The 19,676-nt window shown below is 38.2% G+C and overlaps 1 protein-coding gene across 1 annotated transcript in view; it reads right to left on the reverse strand.

Annotated features, from left to right (window-relative positions):
- Positions 1-1,299: 1,299 nt before the first annotated feature.
- COL3A1 (collagen type III alpha 1 chain) overlaps positions 1,300-19,676 on the reverse strand; it is a 50,709-nt gene continuing 32,332 nt past the window's right edge. Inside the window, exons 21-51 of the mRNA XM_084523710.1 lie at positions 18,672-18,725; positions 18,456-18,554; positions 17,308-17,361; positions 16,905-17,003; positions 16,707-16,760; positions 16,535-16,588; positions 15,930-15,983; positions 15,526-15,579; positions 15,296-15,340; positions 15,110-15,208; positions 14,880-14,987; positions 14,295-14,348; positions 13,298-13,351; positions 13,144-13,197; positions 12,423-12,476; positions 11,967-12,074; positions 11,737-11,790; positions 11,181-11,234; positions 9,965-10,126; positions 9,207-9,314; positions 8,635-8,742; positions 8,176-8,229; positions 7,889-7,996; positions 7,208-7,261; positions 6,990-7,097; positions 5,818-5,871; positions 5,473-5,580; positions 4,512-4,794; positions 3,909-4,096; positions 3,478-3,720; positions 1,300-2,487 (exon numbers count right to left, since the gene is read on the reverse strand). Of these exons, the coding sequence (XP_084379836.1) occupies positions 2,341-2,487; positions 3,478-3,720; positions 3,909-4,096; positions 4,512-4,794; positions 5,473-5,580; positions 5,818-5,871; positions 6,990-7,097; positions 7,208-7,261; positions 7,889-7,996; positions 8,176-8,229; positions 8,635-8,742; positions 9,207-9,314; positions 9,965-10,126; positions 11,181-11,234; positions 11,737-11,790; positions 11,967-12,074; positions 12,423-12,476; positions 13,144-13,197; positions 13,298-13,351; positions 14,295-14,348; positions 14,880-14,987; positions 15,110-15,208; positions 15,296-15,340; positions 15,526-15,579; positions 15,930-15,983; positions 16,535-16,588; positions 16,707-16,760; positions 16,905-17,003; positions 17,308-17,361; positions 18,456-18,554; positions 18,672-18,725 (2,931 nt within the window). The 3' untranslated portion in view covers positions 1,300-2,340. The remainder of the gene's footprint in view (positions 2,488-3,477; positions 3,721-3,908; positions 4,097-4,511; positions 4,795-5,472; positions 5,581-5,817; positions 5,872-6,989; positions 7,098-7,207; positions 7,262-7,888; positions 7,997-8,175; positions 8,230-8,634; positions 8,743-9,206; positions 9,315-9,964; positions 10,127-11,180; positions 11,235-11,736; positions 11,791-11,966; positions 12,075-12,422; positions 12,477-13,143; positions 13,198-13,297; positions 13,352-14,294; positions 14,349-14,879; positions 14,988-15,109; positions 15,209-15,295; positions 15,341-15,525; positions 15,580-15,929; positions 15,984-16,534; positions 16,589-16,706; positions 16,761-16,904; positions 17,004-17,307; positions 17,362-18,455; positions 18,555-18,671; positions 18,726-19,676) is intronic.

The raw sequence follows: 19,676 nt of genomic DNA on the forward strand, positions 1-19,676 counted from the left end.
GAGAACAGGCTTTTCCAATGCATTTTTTCCATCAGCTAGCATTCCTAAGAACTGCTTTTGTAAAAGTTCAGTTCCAATTATTAGACTTCCCACCATGTAATGTATGTCAGACTAATATTACATGTACTTCCCATCTTCCACAAATGGTAGCTATTTTCATCATAAAATGGGGAGTTTTCCTGGGAGAGCCAATATTTTTTAATGAATTGCTGGCACTATTTTTTTGTGTTGTAAGTACAGTCATGTCTGCATTGATACGGTATTTGTGCTGGCAAAGTCTTCCCAGACCTTCAGTGCTCTGGTTCTGTGTGGGCCTGTCCAAATTTTGTGAAGCTAGAGCAGGCCGGTATCTTGGCTCAGCCCCACGCCTACTGAGGTTTCTTAAAAAACCTTCAGCATTTCTCCACTTATTTTTCCTGCTTGGTCCAATCTAGAAAGTATTTTTAGAGAGTGCCTGATTTGCAGTCAGTCGTCAGCAAGAGCATTTAGGACTTTATAATTTTTTTCCCTTAAGTAAGTTTTGTTGTCTGACCTTGTTGTAGGAGGGGCCTTCATCACCCTGGACTCTGAGGTGATGCATGGTGGTACAGTAATTCTGGCGGTTTTCTCTGGCTCCTCTTGCATGGTAAAGACTGAGTCAAGTCTATCAATCAGCCTCTACCTGTGGGAGAGGTTTCACAGCCAGGATTCTGGTGTGTGGCTAATTTCTTTCTTCTGGCCTGAAGCTCAGACACCACCAAAGTACTGAGGTAATTGCAACAACTTGAGCTTTTGTTAAGGTCAAGAGATAACTAAGCTGTGCATCTCTATCAGCTATAAATGATATGGAGATGCTTAGGTTGTCAGCTGTATCAAAATAACCAATGCCAGTAGCCTGCACTGTAGAAGACCCTTGGACCATTTTATATAAGCAGCCTACAATGGCCTGTTTAGATTGAGGCACGGTTTTGAGTGGAGAAGTAATTAAACTCTTGTGTTTCCTCCAAACTGAACTGTCTAGGTGCATGGGTACTGTTCTGGTTCTTTCTGTCAGAACTGAATCCAGGCTGATAGTCAGAGATGTTCACCGTGCTTGAAAACATGAGCCTGGAAGAAGAGCGGAAAAAGTAAGAAAATTTCATTGTATGATGCCATAAATTGCATTCCTTAGGATTACAAGGTTTGCCTTCAAGCAAAATTATCTGAGAAAAACAGTTAACATAGTACAAGTTACCTTATTGATTTGTTGTAATTTGTCTTACCTTATTAGTTTGTTCGAGGGAAAAAGTACAGTAAAAACAGTAAAATTAAAAAAGTCAGTTTTATGAAACAAGGAGTTTTATTAAGATATTTTATTATGTGTCTCTGTAAGGAATAGACCAACAACCATATAAAAGCTTACAAAGATGGTTAACCTTCAACACTATAAATGTGTTAATGTGAAAAAAGAAGTTCACAATTTTGCTTCTTTATTGACTTTTACAGTGAAGGGAAAAAATTCTGAGCAATGACATTCCAATGACAATCTTTGACAGGAGACATTTACAATTGCTTTTAATCCTTATATTTTGTTTTAAAAAGCAAGTCAATAACCCTGACTTGCAGAGTTAGGAGTGAAAAATACATTAGCACCATCATATTAGTCTTTTACACTTCCCTAATTTTAGTGGTCTTGACCAGCAATGACAGGAAAGTAGAGAAGCACCTTTGAAAACAGAATACAATCCAACAATAAAATTACGGTGACAACTGCCATTAAGGTATTAAGCTCTTAAAATACACTGTACTTTTGCACAGCTAATCAGTACAGCAATAACAGATTTTTGTACCAAATTATTCCACTGACTTAACCAATGGGTTTAATGTGTTTTGACTGATTTTTGATGGATTTTTTTTTTTTCTGGTTTGACTCATCAGACATCCCAGTTTCTGTCCATGTTGAGGTAGTTGAAACAGGGAAGTCTTTCTAGCTTTATGGACTGCATCTTAGAAAGCAGGGTAAACTTTTGTACTGGGAGCAATCAGTGCTTTGTAAATTGGCTAACATTCAACTAATAGAACACAGTGTTGTTTTATTAAGTGTTGAAGTTTTATTATAGCACCACGGAGACATGTTCTGAAGATGGAATTTGGTAAAAAAAAAAAAAAAAAAAAGAGCAAAAAGCATTTTTACTGTACTTTGTGTAATAGCAAAAAAAAAAAATAACCCTTGATATCAAATTAATTTTCCCCCAGAAATTTTGTTAATAAATAACTGGGATACAGATGGTCATCTGTACTAGCTGACAAGGTTAAAACAAAGGAGCACAGTTGGAGTGTGAATCTGTTTGCTGGGGTTTCAGAAAGAGCAGGATCTTCGATTTATAAGAAGCAGACTGGGCCAATGTCCACGCCAAATTCTTGATCAGGACCACCAATATCTATAGGTGCAATATCAACCACAGGCAACCTCATTGTCTTGCGTGTTCTGTATTCAAAGACTGTTTTACCCCATTCACCAGTGTGTTTCTGTGAAATGAAATAGGTAGAAAAATGTTAGAAATCAATGTTGGGCTATATAAACGTTATCCTATAGTTTACTGTATTTTCTACTTTATCTTTCCATATTATTTTATTCCTTTCAGCATCATAAAAACAGCACACAATCTCCTTAGAAATTAATATGTTGCTAGACATTCTTAATTTCTGGTCAGACACTTGTGTGGTGTTTTAGACGTTTCTGCTAAGAATGGATGGGATCCCTGATGACAGCTGGGTACTCTGGAGCAGTGCCCTGACTTAGTACTGAAATACGCTTGGTGTGCTGAGGGGTTGTACAAATGGCTACGCAGCTGGGAAAGTTTTTTTGGCTACAGGTCAGAGTGCTAGCAGTAATGAAGTAGCTCTTCATGTTCATATTTTAAAAATGGCCACAAAATGGCTGCGAAGTAGATGCATGCAGGTGTCCTTGTATGTTGCTAATCTACAGGTTGTTAGTGTTTTGGGATCCTAGCAGGAGGCAGAAATAATATCTAGTGTTTAATATTTATTACTGAAAAGGCAGCAGACAATGAAAGATTAGCATGCTCATTTATGTTACTGTTTTTCTCCAGTACTTTCTGCTGCAGTAAGGGAGGCACAGTTGAATATGCAAAATACTTGGGTTTGTGCATTCCCATAATCATAGCCTATGCGACTGGCTTGACTTTGCTAGCCTTGAATTTCTTGATTGACTGAGATGATTCACTTGCTGCTGCTGTTAGTTTTAGAGTTGACATGAGATTGGGATCAAAGCTTGGTCCCCATAACTTCACTGTGGGCCTCTAAATGTCTTTGGCTCTAGAGCAAGATGTCTGTAAAGTACAGATTTAATTGGGAGTGTGTGCAACATTCTACAGTTGCAACTGTGTCCTTTCCCAGGACCAAGATCTTTCAAGGCTCTCTCCCCCTTTATTCTGGGCCTAGTACTCTAGCAGGAGTTATTTATTAGACTACCACAGTAAAGTCTTGTTTACTTACAGTACAGCCGTCTTCCAGAACCGCATACATATATTTGCTGTTTCCTTCAGCCTTGATCTCACTTTCCACAGAGCTCATCAGCTTCAGAGCTTTTTTAACGTTTCCGCTGGCTTGATCCATGTAGGCAATGCTGTTCTTGCAGTGGTAGGTAATGTTCTGGGAGGCACGGCTGGAGAGGATGCGGAGGAACGCCAGCTGAACTTCTGAGACATCCTCTGGAAGGTCAGGATCGCCGTAGCTGAACTGCAGAGCACAAAACATAAGCAAAAGGCTTTCAATTAGTCATGCCTAGAGCTGGTTTATATAACTATTATTTACCCATTAAATAGTTAGTTCAGTTTAATTTCAGGATTATTTCTTAGTAAATTGTGATGTATATGAGTACATTATATGTACTACCTTTTTGGCTACTAACAGTGTTAATTTCTCACCTGGAAGCCTCCATTCATAGACTCTCCAAACCAAACATGTTTCTTTCCACTGTTTTCACTGGTCCACCAGTTTTTCCTTGGCACAGTGCTGGGGTTAGCAGAGAGGCATGTCTCACCAGTTTCCATATTACAATATACTTTAATAGCATCCATCTTGCAGCCTTGATTAGGATCAATCCAGTACTCTCCTACAGGTGGTAAAAAGAGTGAGTGTTCAGGGACTTAATATACATGTATTTGGAGAAGAATTCGACTGTATGACATTAGGCTTATTTCTATTTCAGAAAATAAGACTATATAAAAATACACTGCTTTTATGTGAATAGGGTTAAAAGACACTTAAATATACAACTTTTTTTTAAAAAAGGGATTTAAGCAAATTTTCACTTATAAGTATGTAAGGAGTGAATTGAAATCAGTGTATAGGCTGTGTAAATGCAGGGTATTTAAATGATTATTGTGTTTACCAACTTTATCATGACATTTGTAGAACAAATTAGATACTTTTTATAGCATATCTCTGAGTCTTTGAATATTCAAAGACAATAATATTCAGGAAAGATCTAGACCTGATACCATTAGCACAATAAAAACTTTGCATACCACTCTTAAGATCAGGATGGCAGAATTTCAGATCTCTGCAGTTACGAGCTGGATTCTTTCGTGATCCATCAGGACTAATGATGTTTTCGATCTGGTTGTTGATTGATTTCATTGAAGACATGATCTCACTCAGGTTGATGTCATTTTCTTTGGGCTCATCCCGATATTCATATCCATAGCCTACTGGACCTTTTTCACCAGCACCCAGGGAAGCTACACCACCACCGCAACATGGACCGGGAGGACCAGAAGGCCCAGGAAGACCAGGTTGGCCTGGTGGACCCTAAACAGAAACAGTGGAACATGATGCTGAGTAGAGATCACAGGTTAGAACTATAAATCTATGTGGACCCTAATCTTAAAAAAAAAAAAAAAGTCATTTCATTTACTTATTTATTCATAGCAAGTGACATTAAATATGTTAGACATTCCAGGCAAACATTTCTTTATGAATGAATATTTGTTAGGAAAATATTATTTTCCTAAACTTGGAATTTTCTTTTCCTAATTTTCTCAGGCTGTGACTGTCCTCCTTCTACTTAAGCTTTAGGAAGGTAGAACCCTTTTCACCAAAATCCAGAGGATGGGCTATTTCTTGGCTTTGTAAGTAGTGCCATGAGCTATGCTGGTGACCTCTACGGTGCTGGTCTCTTTGGAGGAATTTAAGAAAGCCCTTTTTTAAGACACAAAGGGAAGCTGTTCTCTGAAGTGGAGATTCTATCTTCCCAATGTACACAGAAAAGTCAATAATTATCTGAGACTAACAACACCTAATGCATCAGTAGTTACACTGAACTACAACTTTTTTTTTTTTGGACTTAGGCTTGACAGCTAGATCTGTCCTACCACAAGCTCAGTCCATGAAGTACAGAATTTTCTGAGGTAGAAATTCAAATGGGAGAGAGCTTTTGTTTAATGAACAATTGCTAAACAAGTATTTGAGTATGCACAGTTTACTTACTGCAGGGCCACTTTCACCCCTGTTACCACGGGGGCCAGGAGGACCAATAGGACCTGGATAGCCGCTTGTACCATCTTTTCCAGGGGGCCCAGCTGGTCCTGGGGGACCCTAGAACAAAGGTGAATGCATATATTATGGTAAAAATAGCTTACCAGATAGTCTTAATTCAAAAAATATTTGTGAGAGCTTTCTAAAATTTCTGTACAGTTTATCAGGTGTTTTCTTTTTCTTCAGCAGTTGCCTGTTAAGATGGTCATTTTAAAATTATTATTATTTTTATTATTATTATTTTTTAAACATGCTGAATCTTCCCTCCAGTTATGCTAAGTAAGGAGTTTTTCTTACCCTTGCACCTGAAGCTCCTGGACTTCCAATTGCACCTTGTGGACCCAGGGGACCCTATGAGGAACAGGTATGTAAGTCATTCCAGTAATATTTTGCAGCTAGCTGGATGTGCCTTAAAAAAATACACTGAAAACATCTTTATGATTGTATGAAATACAAGTTTATGAGAGTACTATGTCAGATATGAGAAAGAATAGTTGTCACTCTTGTACCAGTAAAAGTTACCAAATGTTCTCTTAATGAAAAAAAGAGACAGCCAACAGACATCAACAAGCTTAGAATGGTATCTTGTATTAAAAGAGCTAAACCATGTGTTTTAAAATGATTCATCTTCTCATTGAGAATAAATTGAAATAATGTATTAATTGAAATAATTTATCAGACTTCTTTTTACCCATAAGTGACTCAATAGGGTAATGGTGTGTTATTAAATAGATTTACATAGGTGGCATTTATAGTTAAAACTTCCATAATCTTGCCATCATTGATAGAATAACTATATGCTTTTTGGTTTCTTGATTCTCACTTCTACCATGCATGCTATTAAGAGTTCTTTCCACTATAACCCCCTCTTTAAGTTTTTACTTGTTGTAAAAACCTAGGGCATGCTTGTCTCTTACCCTTCAATTTTAGCTATTAAGAACTGTTCCAAATGGTAATGCATGTTTACAAGTCAGTAGTTTACAACTTCATGCCCATTATGCTCTGATATTAATTACTGTGGAAGATGCCTGACAGAAGAGACATCTTTAAACTCCAAGCAGGTTTTTTTTTTTTTTTAAATGGATTTAGATGCCTGTCTCGCATATTTTTTTTTTTTTTTTTTTTTTATCTCTGACAATTTAATCAAGAATAGCCTATATAAATGAGTACAAGGAACGTGTTTTATTTATTTATTTATATTTAAGTCAGAAAGACACAGAACTAAAAGGGATTTTAGCAAATTCAGCTCTAGCTCCTAGCAGCTTCTTCCAGTTCTTTTAATACTTTTTCAGGTTGATTCAGGAACATGAACTTTTCAACATGTATGACAATTAAATTACGCAAGTCATTTCTTCTTTGTATTTTTTTCTCTCCTCTGTGAATTAGCTAAAGCCAACTAGTTACCTGAGATGCAAACCACATAAATTAAGAACACAGATGAAATTCCTAATCCAATGCAAAATACTCACAGGAGGACCAGGGAGACCAGGGGTACCAGGAAATCCTCTATGACCCTTGATGCCTGCACTGCCTCGTTCACCGGTTTCACCTTTATCACCACGAGGACCTTGAGGACCCTTCAAGAGTAGATTTGCAATAAAAGGAGCATAGAAAGAAATGAGAAACATGACGAAATCTCAGGAAACAGTGAATGTGTTTTATCACAAATACTTTAAATGTGACTTACAGCAGGACCACGAGCACCAGCAGGACCAGCAGAGCCAGGAGGGCCAGGTGGACCCTGTAACACAATAAGAACAAGATAGAATGGATTCGTTGCAATTGACTAGACCACCTTTTTATTTCCAGATGAGTATCTTCAAAGCCAGAGACAAGGAAAAGCTACACACACTACATATATAATCAATAAGAATTTTGATCAGTTGTTTTTCTTACCAAAGTTAGTCTTACTCAGCTGCTCATATGCACCAATGCATACCTCATGCAGAAGACTCCTTTTTCAATTTGTGAGGTGCTCAGTGCATCCAGTGCTGGTGTCAGCACTTCAGAAAAATAACTTGAGTACTTCCAAAATTACTCCCTTAGTTTAATAAATAAGGCTGCTTACACTGAATGAACATTATATGGGATGAAAAGTAATGGCCTGGTGGGACGACGTGCTTTTTGGCATCTTAGGCATGTGAATTTTGAGTTTACTGTATACATAGTTATCTGCAATATAAATTGTGATGTCTTTCCCCTTGATATTTTTAAAGAAGTGGCCCTCAATGCCAAGAAACGAAGGCAGAAACAAATACAGATAGCTATAGTATCAGTCTTCCAAACTTCCATTTCTATTACTGCATGAAATTGACTTTTCATAGGAAAGGTATGTAAATAAGCAGTTGGCTATTTGTTTTGGTTTTACCTGAAATCCTCTTTCACCAGCTTTTCCAGGGGCACCATTGTTTCCTGCAGGCCCAGGGTGACCAGGAGGTCCTGGAGCTCCAGGAGGGCCACTTTCACCACGGTCACCCTGCAGATGGTAACAGCAAATAGAGAAAGAAAATCAACGTTTTATAGAATTTCAATGTAAAGACTGCATTCTTTGGAGTCTAACAGGATTGAGGAACAAGTTATACGGCACAGAGCTAACTACTTATATTGCCAATATTACATAGAGGTGACAATCTGAAGACAGTGTTCAGTCCTTACTTTGCCTCCTGGGGATCCATCACGTCCAGGCAAGCCATCCGATCCAGGGTTACCCTGGAAAAAAACAACAGTTGGTACAATTTGTTTATAAACTAGATTATGAACAATCACCATGTTTTCTATCAAACTGAAATAGTGCTCATCAGAGCAAGGGTTTTCAAAAAACTAAGCGTTTCTGGAGGTGGAGGGGCCCATAAAGTATTGATTGGACATTTTATTTTGTAAGTGCATGGGCAGTGAAGTCTCTTGTTCAGTTCCAAGTGAGACAGAGACATGGTCCACTGGTAGTAAAAAGTAAAACAAAGATTGTACTTTCTCCTAACATGAGAAGGCAATCTGCACAGGACATGGTCCATCAGGTGCTTGAGGGAAGCTTTGTGAACCTTAAAACATAGTTACTTCCTGAGTCTTTCGTATATAACTCACAAGCTATCAGGAAGGCCTAACACATCCACTCACATCTCTGCCGGGCTCTCCAGGTAAGCCTCTTTGTCCCATAGGACCTTGTGGACCAGGAGCACCACGTTCTCCTGGAACACCATTGACACCTGGTTTACCGTCTTCACCCTAAAGAAAGAGGGAAGAAATTTAATTGTAGAAAATGTGCTTATGAAATGCCATCATGTTATACATCTTTAGTGAAATATACAGTGCTTATGAAGGCGACCTCATAAAATGAAGTGCCAGTGTAACTGTGGTGATTTTGAATACTAGGAACAAGAGAAAAGAGGTGCCTCAGAGTAAGGTCAGCTATTTTGGCTGCCAGGCACACTGCTGACTCACGTTCAATTTGCTGTCTTGTTATATACTTCTAATGAACCTGGTCCAAAAGTCTTGGTATTAGAGACTAAAGACAACCTCACATCCCATAGCTGTCCAGTGGATGTTTTAAAGCCTGATCTTATGGTTGTAAAGGCAAATAACTGGATTAAAAAGCATTAAGAAGTACAACATTAATTACTGTTTTTAACTGCTGGATTACAGTCATCGCACTAATTTGGAGGCTATCATTTCAGTGAATGCACGCTCACCTTGCTACCGGCCATGCCAGCTGCTCCAGGGAGGCCACGTGGACCTGGCAAACCCGTGTTACCGCGGCTCCCAATGATACCTTGAGGACCAGGGTCGCCAGGTGCCCCCTGTTTGAGAGAAAGGTCAGTCAACACTGAGCATCTTTGACATTCAGGAAGATGGCTTCTGGTTCTTGATCATAGAATCATTGAGGTTGGACAGGACCTCCAAGCTCATCTGGTCCAGCCATCACCCTACTACCACTGTTACCCACTAAACCATGTCCCTAAGCACCACATCCAAACTTTCCTTGAACACCCCCAGGGACAGTGATGCCAGCACCTCCCTGGGGAACCCATTCCAATGCCTGACTGCACTTTGAGAAGAATTTTCTCCTAGTTTCTAACCTAAACCTCCCCTGGTGCAACTTGAGGCCATTCTCTCTAGTCCTATCACCTGTTAGTTACCTGTGAGACGAGGCTGACCCCCAGCTCCCCACACCTTCCTTTCCAGTAGCTGTAGAGAGCAATGAGGTCTCCCCTGAGCCTTCTCTTCACCAGACTAAACAACCCAGTTTGCTCAGCCATCATAGGTCTTGTGCTCCAGACCCTTCACCAGCTTCATAGCCCTTCTCTAGACACATTCCAGAGCTTCAATGTCCTTCACGTACTGAGGTGCCCAAAACTGAACACAGTACTTGAGGTGTCGCTGAGTACAAGGGGACAAAACAGAATCCCTACCTAGCGGTATAAAAGTCCCCAGCTTGCCATGTACTCACCCTTTCTCCACGAGGGCCTGGTGTCCCTTTTTCACCTGGTGGGCCAGGCTCACCTCTTACTCCAGGAGATCCTGAACTGCCAGGAGGACCAGCATTACCAGGGGGTCCAGGAGGCCCATCCTTGCCAGGAGGCCCTGCATTACCAGGGGGACCTGGACTACCCTAAACATTTTAAAAATAAGAGCATGAGTTGTATTATCATCTGAAACAGTGCTACACACTTACTGCATTGATCTTTCCTCACAAAAGCAAATCAAACTCGGTTCGTTGCCTAAAGGTAGCGTTAAGGCACAACCCCTATGCACCCAACTCTGAACTGGTTCTTATAAAGAGAATTAGTCCCATTGTCTACTGCTTTCAAGCCACATTTTTTTCTCCTGACTGTCTGGACATACAATTTGCATTTCACAGAATCAGAATCACAGAATCATCTAGGTTGGAAGAGACCTTCAAGATCACCTAGTCCAACCTCTGACCTAACACTAACCAGTCCTCCACTAAACCATATCACTAAGCTCTACATCTAAACGTCTTTTAAAGACCTTCAGGGATGGTGACTCAACTGATTCCCTGGGCAGCCTGTTCCAATACCTAACAACCCTTTCAGAAGGCATATTTGGAATGTCCAGTGGTTGTTATGCATCCAGGACAGGATGCACGTTCCTTATCCAAGGCTCTAACCCAGCATTTCTGAATAGTAGCAGTTCTAGCTGATTTCTAGATTCATTCATGCCAGCTAACTTTACTGCTATCTTGAATGTGTGCTGAATGATGCTTTTCATTAAAACTCTTAGCTTAGATGATCAATGGGAAGAATTGCATTGACTTTAATATTAACATTAAATAAAATCCTACTTTTTCTTATTATTTAGCAATATCTGCATCTGTCGTTAACTATAAAACCAAAAAAAATCTTTTATTCAAATATAACAGATGTTTTCTCAGGTCTTAGTTACAGTACAATGAATCATTTGTAATTTTTATTAAAAAGGGGTAAATACATCTTATTCGTTGTATTTGCTTAATCTTTAAAGCAAATCAAAACAGATTGATTTTTTACAGAGGGAGAGTAAACTCTCTTTAGTAGAAGTTTTTCTCTAGGCACAAACATCATATTCAAGATAACTTTGATTGCGCACTATTCATATCATGGTACATCCAGCTTAATCAAGATTAATAAGTCTAAAGATATCTGCAAGGTAAGAATACAACCTACATTGTTACCAGGGGGACCAGGTAGACCACGAGCACCAGGGAAACCAGCAGCACCCTGTAAGATACCAATAATTTTGTCAGTTTCTGAAGATTAGAAAAATGGCAATTTATCCAATTGATTTCTGTATAAAAGCTGACTTTATTTATTTATATGTATTTATTTATTTTAATAAAATCTGAATTAAACAGCCTGCAACTATCAGCTTTGTGAGGAATTTTCCCCCCCATACCTCATGGAAAGGTCCCACATGTCCCTCAAAGTTGAGCCAATTGTCTCTCAGAAACTTGTCATAGATATCATATAAATCTAATAACTGCTGAGATAAATGATTTATAGCTTTGTGTTGTCCCAGAAGCCATTTTGGCACCTTACTTATATTAAAATCTATGAAAACCTGCTCACAAATGCCTTAATCTTTATTACTCCTTGTGGAAGACTTCAGATATTCTTGAAATACAAATATTAAAGTCACTGAAGGCCTTGAGATTCATTTACATCATGTTTGTTTTAACACACAGGAACCATTCATCAGTTACTAAGTGAAAGAAACACTTACAGGGCCTCCAGGTGATCCACGTTCTCCTTTTGTTCCTTGGGGACCAGGTGGACCCTACATGGAAAGAAATAGACAAAGTAGATAATTTGAAAAACAAATAAGAAACTATTGGCTGCACCATGAAGTTACAGGCAGTTTGAATGATTGCACGTAGGCCAAGCCACCAGGAGGCTGAGGGAGAACTGAAGATGTGTTTCCATTTGGAGCAACGAGGAACAGCACATACTTACTGGTGCACCAGGGCCGCCTTGTGGACCTGCAGCTCCAGGGGGTCCAGCCTCTCCTCTTAGACCAGGTGGGCCTCTCTCTCCTTTCCCACCAGGTTCACCATTTTGGCCCTGTAGAAAAATTGTATTGTTATGTTATGACACGACAACAAGACAATGCAGACAATACCACTGTAATGAGAAACCATATATAGACACTCTCCTGAAGGGATGACCTTTATTGGTCTACTGGCGTGGGAAGGGAAGGGTAAAGAAAATGTTGCTTTGTGTGTGACTGAGTACAAAAAGAGTAGCAATTTTATTGGTATTGTAGCAATATATATTGCTACAAAATTAAATGTAAAGTAGTAAGTATTAACGTTAAAGTGGTTACATCCAAGTCTTTCTGAGATGAAAATTAATTCAGACAGATGAAAAATGGATAATCACATTCAATTGCTTGTAAGTATTTATACTTACTGGAGCACCAGGGAAGCCAGCAGGTCCAGGGAGACCTTGTTCTCCTCGTTCACCCTGTAGATAGCAACAAATCAGCAATGGAAGATGTCAGAAAAATAGGCTTCATATCAGAAGTTAGAGAACACTCATGAATAGAGCTGAAGTTTCTTTGCCTTAACGGGGGGAGGATTGGGGGAGGGTTAGGGTAGGGAAGCTGATGGACACATGACCAGACAAATGGCAAGCAAAAAAGGCAAACAACCAAAGCCAGCATTTGCTCCTGAGCTCTAAAAAACAACTGTTCAGTAATTATATGATAACTATCTAAAGTGTGACAAACTGATCTTGTATAAACCCTGACCACAGTCCATGTTGTTTCTTAGATGCAACTGAGAGCCACAAGTGGTTTTATTAAGGTAAGATACAGGAATATATATTTTACTTAACCATAAGACAAGATGGAAACAATTCAAGGAAATCCCTCTGCTTTATCTAGCAACTACTGGTTCAAACTCTTGCTCTGATCTGTCATTGTAGCCTTCCAATTCCTATAAAGCTTTAGAAGCTTTGACTTTCTGAAGCCCTTAGCATGTGTAAATCCCAAGAGTCAATGAGAGCTGAGTGTACTTAGTTTATTACTGACTCAACTGAATATGTTCTTGATAGGGACAGTTTACAACGTGGATGTTTCTACCAGGCTAGATGAGTAAAGGTATGCTGGAAGAAAACGACTGTCACTTACAGGACCACCACGGGAACCCATGGGACCTGGGGCACCTGCTGGACCAGTCTCTCCCTGTAAGGAACAAGAATGATTACCAGGATTTCCTCCTCTTCCCAGGAGACAGTGATGCTACTGTTCATGGCATCACGCATCTTTATGGAGGATGCTTTACCTTATCTCCAGGTGGGCCGGCAGGACCAGGAGGACCGATGGGACCGACATTACCCTAAACAATTAGAAAATAATATATTTTGTATCAAAATATGACGCTGTTATCTCATCTATTTTGATCAATATCATTATCAACATGTTTGCACTGAAACACAAATGTTATCTAAATGAAAGCAGCTCTACAATGGCAGCATGTTGTTGCACACTACATTTTGGAGTGATATACTGACATCATACTATTTTGTGATGTGAGATATCTCCAATTCATTTCTCATTATTTTTCCCCCCATATAAATCTAATCCAAAGCCACTTGAAGTCAGTGAGTCTCTCAATAGACAATAAAAGTCACCTATTGCTTTAACTTCTTTTATAGATAATTGGTCCATATTTCTCTGGTATAAATTCAACATCTCTTGACCAATGACCTCATTTTTTTTTCCTTGAGAATTCGATGTGTACCATATCGTTTGCAATCTATTTCTCTACTTCCTCCCACTTGTACAAGCTGCGTTAATATTTTTGCTGTCCCCTGTTATATTGATGTATATATTGCTTACATGTACTTGTTGGATTTATGTATACACTTCAAGTGCATATGCTATATAGATGTATAAATATATCATACATAGTAAACTGTAGTCTGTATGAGAGCCCTTGCTATCACAGTGTCTTTTTGTGCTTCATTATAACCAACAGTCTTCTCAGTTGGCTAGCTTAAGGAAGCTAATAACATTTTACCTACCTCTGCATTGGGACTTTCCCTCCAAAGCATTGTTCCAATTAACTATAATCTTATACTTGCAAAAACTGTTCTATCTACTTGGGCAGCCATGATCACGAAGATGATCACCAGATTTACACAGCCAGAATGAAATACAATGGGGTTACTATTTTAACTCTCCTAGATAGTATTTATTCACTGTAAGTGTACTCGCCTTCTAAGTGTAGACTATATGAAGCTAATTCATAAACTGTTAGAAGTTGAAAGACCACTCACCCTCTCTCCTCTTGCACCAGGAAGGCCATCAGCACCTTTGCCACCAGGTTCACCCTACCAAGCAGAAGATGTAAAAAGGATAAGCAAAAAGCAAGCAAGAGACAAAAAACCAACAAAACAAACAAACACACCACACATTACTGAGGAGAGCATCTCCTACTGAGGGTATCCAAATAACCATATTTCCTTATTGTGGTCATACAAATCTGAAACAAGATGACATTCTGCACAGTATTCAGCATCAGATACGGAATACTTGGATGCAAAAACTCCAGACTGATTCAAAATGGAGCCCATACTATAGGCAGACAACTTGGCATAAACTATTCTAGTTGTTTATTAGCTTCATTGGACCTGTTCTGTTTTATCCTTCCCTCACGAGATGAAGCAGAACAAAATAGCTAGCATATAATACCAGCTGTAAAATGCTGTATTTTATAAATGCATATGGTCCATATAATGCTGCTAAATCAACAATACTGCACAATCAGTACCTCTGAAATCAGGCCAAAAGTGAACACGTGAAAAAACTCCATGCCTTATGGGAGACTGACATTGGAAGGGTACGTGAGATGGGTGCGTTACCTTATCCCCTTTTGGTCCAGGACTTCCAGAAGGTCCTCTCTCGCCGGGCATTCCCTGTAAGCCAGGCAGCCCTGTGCCTCCAGGGGCTCCAGGGGGGCCAGCAGGACCCTAATGATTGACAAAACTAATTAGAAATAGTGGGGAAAAAAAATAATAAAGGGGGAGGGGGGTTATGAGGCATGACTGAATGCTGTACACGGCAACAGAAGGGCAGGCAAGTCTGTGGGTACCTTGGCACCTTCTGAGCCAGCTGGACCTGGCCCACCTCTCGCTCCAGGAGGTCCTGGAGGACCCTGTGCACCACGTTCACCTGGGATACCATTTTCACCCTGTGACAAAGAAACATGTTATTTGTTGTCAGGTTAATAATTGTCAATTTATTAATGTAACTGTAGAAATGATGCTATATGATTTACCTTAGGGCCTGGGAATCCGGGTCCTCCAATATCACCTTTTGGCCCCTGTTTATGAGAAAATAAACACAAGTTATCCATGCACCTAATAAATCTGCGTTGTGGTTGGCACCCTGTTTCTCCCTCTTATTATCCCTGAAAACAGATTTCTCTGCTCCGCAGAATGTTCATGGCTGTCTGAATTTGGAAATTTGGTAGATCTGGGAAGAGCTTTGAAAGGAAATAATACTTACTGGTTCTCCAGGCTTTCCATTTTCTCCAGCTGGTCCTGGTCCACCAGGCAATCCCTATAAGAAGGAACAGCATCATAAGGTAAGTCTAGGTTACATAGATAAAATAAGCATTCTTCTATTTAGCAAAATGTTTTGACACAAAGATGTGGACCCTACTCATTCACATCCTCTACAAAGGAGGAGTTACTTTGATAGTCAGCAGTTTAATATCCACAGAGTCAGCCATCTGGTTTGCAATTACAAAATAGCGAGCAATACATTTTATCAACTGATTGATTTGTTTTACTTCAAAGTATAATTACATGTATGCTAATGAAAGTGGTTAGATGTCTTTTTTCTTTCTCTTTTGTTTTGTTAGTCTGTTAAAAAGAATCAGAAAGAAATTAACTACAAACACACAGTACCTGGAGGCCAGGAGAACCTGATGGCCCTGGTTCTCCTCTCTCCCCAGAAGGACCCTAGAATCAAAGAGAAGAGGAAAAAATGAAACTGTCTCAGAATATTTCAGCAAAGAAACACCTCCACACCACCTCTAATCTATGTCTCCTTATCTTGAATCGGAGAAGATACTTCACAATTCTAAAGGCTAATGTATCTTAGTGTTCTGGTATTTTCTCTTTTCACCCCAACCACCAGATGTAATTTAGAAATATTTATCTCACTTAATATTTGTGTCACTTGACACTAGTCCAAAATTGCTAGCTCTGATAAACTTTGAAGGGAGCACTAATATGTCTCAATTAGAGAAGATGGTATATCCCTAACAGCTGTGAATTGACTTTTCATTTCAACTCACACCAGGACCTGACTCAGGGTTTTCCCAACATGGTTTTAATGTATGGAAATAATGGGGAAGAAGAGATCTGGTATTTGTCTTCTTAAAAGGAACTTTCTTTATATCATAAAAATATCCCTCCCCCCACCCCCCAAATTTACAGTCTCTTTCTGTAGGTTGCAGACCACCTTGGCAATAGCTGATAATTGACTCTTATGGGAGTCTAACACTTACAGGAGGTCCAGGAGGACCAGGGAGGCCAACATCACCATTCTTTCCAGCAGAACCCTAAACAAAGGCAAAATTTGCTATGGTTATGAGTTGGTATTTTTATATTAATTACTAATATTTTGGTGATTTTATAATATTTTTGTTATATTGTTAAAAAATCATGAATAAAACTTACAGGAGTTCCAGGTGGTCCGGCAGGGCCTCTTTCTCCATTCTTACCAGGTAGACCCTTACAAAAGAGTAAGATCACATTTAAAATAGCTGTTCTGGTCAAAATACAATAATTCAAAGCAGTAGCACCAAATTCCTCCACTAAGAAGCAATCATGAAGCAGTTGATTGCTCAAGCACAAGTGTGGAGAAATACCACTAACCTCATTTCCTTTAGGGCCGGGGAAACCCATTACACCTGGTTGACCACGTGGGCCTGGTGGGCCAGGTGGACCAGAACGGCCAGGTTCACCCTGGTTACCCTGGGATAAGCAGAAAAAAAATTAAGACATGGCATCTCTTAGGTGAAATAAATGCTTATCTATGAGTCATTAAATAGTCAAGGTGAGATCAAGCAAGAGACATTTAAACTCAAGACTTCACGCATTTTGAATTTCAACCAAGCTTCTATATAATTCAATATATTTGAAATATGGAGTATAAGATCCGCACAAAGCTATTACAATGAAACAGCACCTAAAGCGCTCTGGTAATTAAAACAAACAATAGACAATCAATACAAACAATAGTTTGTAATTAATCAATCAAACAAACAATAGTACATACTGGAGGGCCGGGCTTCCCATCGCTTCCAGCACTTCCTGGAATTCCAGGCAAACCCTGCAATTGAAGGAAAAAAAATGTTATTCTTCAGCTTAAAATGTGTAGCAATAAATAAATAAGTTTTTAAAATATTTTCTTGCTTTTAACTTCTTTATTAAAATCCTCTAATTAAGGGGAAAATTGAAGAAATCTTAACAAATAATTTTGCTAGGATTTAATCCCTTTCTCATAGATTTTCATGATCAAGCCATCAAACAACATGCAGCAAAAATATATTATTTCATTATTTGAGAAAAAACTCATTTCAGAGGGTAAAAAATCAAAGAATGAAACAAGTTTCACTGTGCCCTATACTTAAAAGCAACACAACTTATAATATATTTTTACTTATTTTGTTTTATATTTTAAAAAGAGATTACTTATGTTATATTTTAAGACATATTCATTTCCAATAAAATTTTAACTCCCAGAAGCCTTCATTCAAGCTCAAATTTCAGTGCATTTATTGCCATTGGTTTCTAATTCTTAGTACAGTTCACAGAATGTTATTATGTTTTGTGTGCGTTATACAATAAATTATCCCTGAAAGTCTTCTTGATTTATAACCTATGAAAATCTGACCAATTAGATTTATATTAATTTGCATTACTTGCAAATAAACGATATATAAAGCATTAAATATTTAAGTATATTAAAACATGCATATTAGTGCATAATTTAAACATATATTTAAATTTCAAATTTAGCTCTATTTAAATAAGTAAAACAATATCAAATGCAATAAACCAACTATCTATTAAATGTTATAACAACACATTTTATAATACACTTCAATATTCATTAAAACGTAAAAAAAAAGACAATACAGAAATTCATCTAATGCTAACTCACATTAAAGCCATAAGAATGCATGAGAGCTGTGGAGCATGTTCAGCTTCATATAAATTTCATACATTCACATCTGACAGATGTTTCTGAAAGCTCCACATTGCTGCATGGTTATCTATAGCACTATGAACGTATGTTCCAGATTCAAAGGAAGTAATGACATCACTAGAATTTGTTCTCTAATTGGACTTCTCTATTTTATCAGCTCAGATGAGGCATCTTTAATAGAATTTATCTTATTTTCTGTAGATATCTTGTCTTACTCTCATTCCTGGAAGACCAGGGCCTCCATCTTGTCCACGATCTCCTGCAGGTCCACTTGGGCCAGGGGGACCTGGACTGCCACGTTCACCTGCAGGACCCTAAAGAAAAAATATATATCATGAAGGAAATTGGAATCATATTGAATAGACAATTTCAGTTTCAAATTAACATGAATTCAACAGAAGTGTGGGATGGTTTTAGAGGAAGACTCATACCTTTTCGCCTGGAAGTCCATTGCTACCGGGTAAACCACGGAAACCAGGGGAGCCCTGTGAAATAAAAGAAACAAGTATGGATTTTAGACAAAATAACTTGGGTAATGGGAAATATTTTTTCTAAACCATTTACCTTTAGACATTCAGAAAATTAATGAAAGAAATACATGGAAATGACATTTCACTGTGCTAAGAAAGTCTGAAGAAGAATCTTCTCAAGGACATAACCCTATTGATATAATAGGTAGTCCTTCATTTTCTTTCAGCAGGCCGTACATTAGTCGTACATTACTCATGAGCATTTTTTTAAATACATATAAAAAATTAAACAACACAGTCAGTCTTGAAGAAATATTTTCTTCTAATTCAATACTGAAAAGTGCTCTACTGTATTTTTGTAATAATTATATTTACTACTATTTGTATTGCTTACAAAGAATTTTAATTATAAAATATAAATTGCAGCCTAATTTATATATGTAAAATTATTTGTTCACTGTGCATCACATAGATCATAGCTTCCTCATAGCTTTAGCAAGCACTGCAAGTGATTCTTAAATTAGGTGTTATAAATAAATGAATACAATTTCCTTTGATTTTGATGGGAAAAGAAATACAAAATTTGTGATGTTGTTGCTATTTTGTTATTCAATTAATCAATTCAAGAACTCCTTTGTGAGAATGCTCTTTGGAAAGTTACTGAATGTAGTAGCTGAAAAACTGCTGGTAATAATGACATTATAAGATATAAGATACCCTGACCATATTGTTATTGACATTATCGACGCTAAAGACATATTGATAATAAAGATGATGATATAATGACACATCCTGAATGTAGAATTTGCACTGATTTCACTTTTCAAAGCTAATGCTTTGTGATGGCTATCACAAATAGTTGTTTGTTTTTTATTTTTTAAACTGAGAAGACATTTTGAAAGTAGCATAAAAATTAAAAAATGTTTCTAATTCCTATGTGGTACTTACAGTTGTTTTTCAGCATGA

This window comes from Aythya ferina, assembly GCF_964211825.1.
Source record: "Aythya ferina genome assembly, chromosome: 6".
Lineage (NCBI taxonomy): Eukaryota > Metazoa > Chordata > Aves > Anseriformes > Anatidae > Aythya > Aythya ferina.